This window comes from Lasiodiplodia theobromae (genome assembly GCF_012971845.1).
Source record: "Lasiodiplodia theobromae strain AM2As chromosome Unknown scaffold_121, whole genome shotgun sequence".
NCBI lineage: Eukaryota > Fungi > Ascomycota > Dothideomycetes > Botryosphaeriales > Botryosphaeriaceae > Lasiodiplodia > Lasiodiplodia theobromae.
This window is the reverse complement of record NW_023336313.1, coordinates 1-5,520: the sequence shown is the minus strand read 5'-3', so window position 1 is coordinate 5,520 and position 5,520 is coordinate 1. Positions and strand designations below refer to the sequence as shown.

Below are 5,520 nucleotides of genomic sequence, written 5' to 3'. Positions count from 1 at the left end.
GGCCAGTCCCAAAATATTTCCACGGCTTTATCGAGAGTTGGGAGCAGTACGAACGACGCCACTTCGCCACCATCCGGCGGGATGGTTGGAGATGAGGCTGTAGGAGCTGAAGGTGTTTCTCAGCGACGCACCATACACAACGGGCCTTTGAGAATGCTAAGAATGAGATCGAGAATTGGCCAGGCACCCTTAGATGCGGTCAGTCACAGAGCTCCCTCCTCCGTTTATTCCACGGGATCTTCATCCTCCAATGGGGCAGAAGTAACATATGTGCCGAACCGAGCCAGCAACTCATCAGCCGACTCCTCTAGCCCATTCTTGAGCAATGCTGACCTCATCGACTCGGGGCTTTCTCCGATTCTCGGAAGCGGTCCTTTCAGGATCCTCGGAAATCAGGATCAGATTCGACGGCTTGCACGGACTGTATACACCAGCTCTACCGCCTTTATCTATGTATTTGAAACTGGAGAATTCTTTTTGGCCGATTTTGATTCTGATAGGCTCGAAAAGACTATTGATTCTTTGACTAAAGAGCATGTGTTCTTCGGACAGAGAGAGGAGGAGATAGTCTTTCTCGATTCTAGAGAAAGCGTTGCTTTTGCAAAGGCTCACCACTTTCTTTTCGCTCAAAGACGTCAGGGTATCGAGGACGAATATGTGCAACCTCGCAACGAGATCCTGCAAGAATTGGAGGTATTGTGGAAGATATTTCGTGAAATCGACATCCTCTTACCTGATACGCCGGGCTTTCTCAGAGATTGCAGATTAGGTGCTCATGCAAGCAGTTCTTTAACAAGTGCTCAATGAGGCAATTGGAAGGTAGATTCATGGAATATTCTTCCTCAGTGAGCAACCGGCAAGCGCTGAATGGATGGCTTTGTGATTAAAGTATAATACCGCTATTCAGTGTATGAATCTACTTATTGTCTACACATGCCTACCATTTACACTACTCGAGCCACTGGGGCAATCCTGCCCCCCTCTCCAATACCATTCCAGGAGTTGAGTCGAGTTGAATTCATTTACCCTGACCCGTCGCCCTGAGCGATATGCAGGCTACAGACTATTAAGATGTTCCTCTAGTAATACATTGATGTGTGTCAAACTGGGAGAGTAGGTAGGTAGTTAGGAGGGCTGGTGGTAAGGGTAGCCGGGGTGTAGCGGAGTCCCACACCATGTGCTCTTCTCTGTTCATAAATCACTGTGATTCTTTGGCAAACTTGAGTACGGCTTGCAGCCTTGTTGTAGATATTTTCCATCTAGGTTCATTTTCTCGAATGACTTCGGTATTTCTTGGAGGCTTGCAGCCCAGCAGAGCCGATAAGCTGTTCTTTGTAAGCTCGCTGTTTTCGTACATCTTTCGCCTGCCTTCTTGTAGCAGTGGGCAGTTGAGGCGGATGTGGGAGACCGATTCGACCTCTCCGCATTCACACTTCTCATTGTCGGTGCGGCCCATCCGCTTGCGGTGCTGGTTAAGCCAGCAATGACCAGTTCGTGATTGGGCGAGAATGCCAGCCTGGCAGCGCGTGAGCTTGTCGTATAGGTGTCGGACGTGGGGCCCTGGTTGCAAACACTTATTCCGGTGACTTCCCCGAACTTACATGTTGGATAGACACTACTCGCCGATTGCACCATGCTGGCCTGTCTTTGCTCCTGCATAGATTATAAAAACGTGGCCGTCAAGATGTAATTTGAGTCATGCGCTCTGCCGAGAGGAGCGCTTGAGCACATAGAGCAGAAACGCGAGAGCGGCCACGAATTCCGGCCCACAATTATAAATATTGAGTGTAGCCGCATGCACATCAAATTACATTCGCCGGCCTTACAGCCTTGAGGCTGAAAATACTGTTCAGCCAAATATTAGAGATAGTACAGGATCGGTTACAGCACATTTGAGACTCCATCAAGTCTTATAGTAGGTTCCTAAGCGTGTGACGAGGCACGAATGAATGCAGAGTAGCACTACAGAGAGCTTATCCTGTCGTTTGCGGTCTTGTACAACATGCTCTGCCTTGGTTCTACGCACCAACTCAGCTCTAAGCCTGAGTCATCATCGTAGAGCTTCCAATGCCGAGCTGTTGCGGCCCATTATATGTGAGTAAGCAAGGCCGCTGCACAATGCAGACCGTATCGCGAGCGCTTAGTGGATATGCTGTAGGTACGCTAATGCATGTCAGCGCACAGCCCTCCCCGTCTGAGACACAGTGGAGCCTGTGTGCTAAGAGTTGAGCTGTCGCAGACATAATTTGAGCAAAGCTACACTCGAAAAGCTCGGCATTCAGGAGAGGGGTTCCGCATAGTATGATTATGGGATAAGGACGAAAAGCTTGAGGCTGGGCTTCACCGTGTGTATCAGCGACTTTGATGGTCAAGAAATTGAATCTGCAATTGGTGTACACCCCGGAATTGATCCTCGCCCGTAGGCTTACGGCCAGTGGTCGAATCTGCCCAATACTGCTTCCCGCCAGTGATGCACTAGTGCGATGGTGGAGAGCAATACCAAAGCGGTACGCTCATGCGTAAAATTACAGGGATTCAGCAGGTTTAGAAGAAGCGGACACGGCGTTTTATGCCTATACGGGTTAGTACTGACCGGCGTTTCCCCGCACCGTCACTTCTATTCACAGCCTTCTCAGCCTCGACAACTAACATACTTCAGCCGAGTCCTGCTCGCGACGCTTTTACAAACCTTTCTGTGTATCCAGAGCCATGGCAGAAAGCTCAGGTCCTTCGAGCGATGGGCCAGTGAACCTGCTTGCCCTTGGTAGGTCGCTCTATTTACTTATTGGCTGGTTTCTAACAGGCCGCAATAGACGGAGGTGGCATTCGCGGTCTATCGGAGCTGCTTATCCTCCATGAAGCCATGAGGCGTATCCAATACGACCTGGGGCTTGAAGAACTTCCTCGCCCGTGTGACTATTTTCATCTCATTGGCGGCACCAGTACTGGAGGGTAAGTCGCTATATCAGCCTCTAGGAAGCTCATATGTGTAAAGCTAATTATGGTCGTCCACCGGTGTAGTCTCATTGCTCTACTTCTTGGCCGGTTCCGCATGTCAACCGAGGAAGCCCTTCGCATCTACAATGAGATTGCTGGCTCGATCTTCTGCAAGGGCAACAAAAAACCCTCGTTCAAGGATGGGACTTTCAAGGCCACGACATTGAAGAACGCAGTGCGCGAATTGGTGACGAGAACGAATGTCGGAAGCTCTATGCTACACCCATCTGAATCGGGAGAAATGGGGAAAGCTTTTGTATGCGCGATGCCGGCAAGAAACATGGAGCATCCACGACTGTTTCGAACTTATCGCGTACGAGAAAACGCGAGCGTCAACTGCGAGATCTGGGAAGCAGCCCGCGCTACTACGGCAGCACCGACATTCTTCAAACGAGTCACCATCGGCGAGCTAGGTCAAGTCAAGGAAGAGTTCATTGACGGGGGGGTTAGATGCAATAACCCAGCAGATGAAGTTCTAGAAGAGGCCAGAAGGGTCTTCGGTGACGACAGAATGCTCAACTGCCTTGTCAGCATTGGGACTGGCCACCCTGGCGTGATTGGTCTGTCTAAGCCTGATGTGTTCCAACGACTTCTCCCGACAGAGCTTATTAACGCTCTAAAGCAGATCGCCACAGATTGTGAAAAGAAGTCGAAAGAGCTGAGTTCACGCTTCCAAAACATCGAAAGCCTGTACTTTCGTTTCAATGTGTCTCACGGTCTTGGAGAAGTCTCACTTGAGGAGTGGAAAAAGATGCCAGAGGTTCAGACGCATACCAGTGCCTATTTAGCGAATAGTGGTGTTTCTAGCAGCATGAACGAATTGATCAGTCTGCTCAAGAATCCTCGGAAAGAAGGGGGCTATGCATTGAGGTCCACACGTTAGTTGGAACTTTACACAATCCTGAGTATATACACGATAGCTGAATAAGCCATAGGCGGTATCCTCCCAAAGTCTCGCCCACGTTCAACCCCTCGGGTGCCGATTAGATCAAGGCCAGAGACCAGTCCAATCTTTACCGGGAGAGAGCAGATCCTGGCTCGACTGGAAGCATTTTTCAATGCTCAATCCGGGCAGAGGCTACAAAGAAAGGAGCTCCTATTGTATGGGATGGGTGGGGCTGGGAAGACCCAAATCTCGTTGAAATTTGCCGAACGGAACATTCAGCGGTAAGCTCGCCTTGGCAAGTATCTTGCGACGGCGCTGATCAGTGCAGCTTCAAACATATTTTCTGGATCGATGGCAGCAGCGCAGCCACTGTAGAGCAGTGCTTCAAGGATATCGCGGCTGAGAACTGCCCAGATGTTTCCAGTGCAGAAGCATCTGCTCAATCGGCGTTTCTATGGCTAGGAAGGCTGACCGAAGAATGGCTGTTATTGTTCGACAACGTCGAGGACTTCAAGTTGGCCTCAGAAGCCCTGCCAAGACACAACGGCAACGTCATCTATACGAGTAGGAATCCCGAGGGATACTTTTCCTTGCCCGAGGGAGCACATCATGAAGTCGGTGAGATGGACGAAGTGGAGGCTCTTCAACTCCTCTCCAGTGCCAGGCGTTTACGAAAACCTGTTCACCGAGAGGAGGAGGAGCACACCAAGAAATTAGTGGTAGAGCTTGGCTACTTACCGTTGGCAATCGACCAGGCCGGCGCTTACATGGCCACTCGTTCTTGCAGCGCACAGGACTATCTCCGACGCTTTGACCGAAAGCGGGTGGAGCTGATGCAAAAGCAATCGTACCAGAGAGCATCATCCCACGACCAGGCTGTGTACGCCACTTGGGACGTATCTTATGCCACTTTAGAGCAAGTCAGAGACAATGAGACCGACGTAGAGCAGAGAAAGGTGGCACAAGCGGCAATACATATCCAAGGGGTATTTGCTATGCTGCATAGAGAAAATATCATGAAGGAAATCTTTCGGCGTGCTGCAGAATTGGGTAAATTCCAAGAAGACTTGGGCGAAACCGTCGAACAAGGACAAGCTCAACATCTCGCCGAATTTGCCACCATTCTCCTACCTCTTGACGAGGAAGGCATCTGGGATCCTAAGCTGTTCGAATGTGGGCTTCGAGAATTACTCAAGTTATCGTTGGTGAGACGGGATGATCTTGGAACCGCTTTCTACATTCACCCCCTGGTGCACTTCTGGGCTCAGGACCGGTTAGCACCCCCGTACTGGGAATATTACCTGAGAAGCGCAAGGAGAGCTCTATCCGCCTCTATAACATGGAACTTTGCCAGTGAGGACTATTATTTTCGGCGACGACTACAACCTCATATTACGAAGTGTCAGCAGGCGAAGGCCCTGTGTCCTCAAACACGACTAGAAGTAAATATCGCTGCAGACTTTGCTCTGGTTTTTTCGGAAGCTGGACTTTGGGGCGAGGCTGAGGAGCTTTTTGTGCAAGTAATGGAGACGAGTTCGAGGGTTCTCGGCCAAGAGCATCCTTCTACACTAACCAGCATGGCCAACCTCGCGTCGACGTATCGGAATCAAGGACGGTGGAAGAAGGCTGAGGAGCTT

At 50.3% G+C, this 5,520-nt stretch overlaps 1 protein-coding gene across 1 annotated transcript; it reads left to right on the top strand.

The window, feature by feature from the left end:
- Window positions 1-2,709: 2,709 nt before the first annotated feature.
- LTHEOB_13042 (putative kinesin) lies at window positions 2,710-5,520 on the top strand (the record flags this gene model as incomplete). Its single annotated transcript, XM_035509977.1, has 5 exons — window positions 2,710-2,764; window positions 2,814-2,952; window positions 3,022-3,875; window positions 3,933-4,164; window positions 4,212-5,156. Coding segments are annotated over 5 exons (2,225 nt in total), but the record flags the coding sequence as incomplete, so codon positions are not given.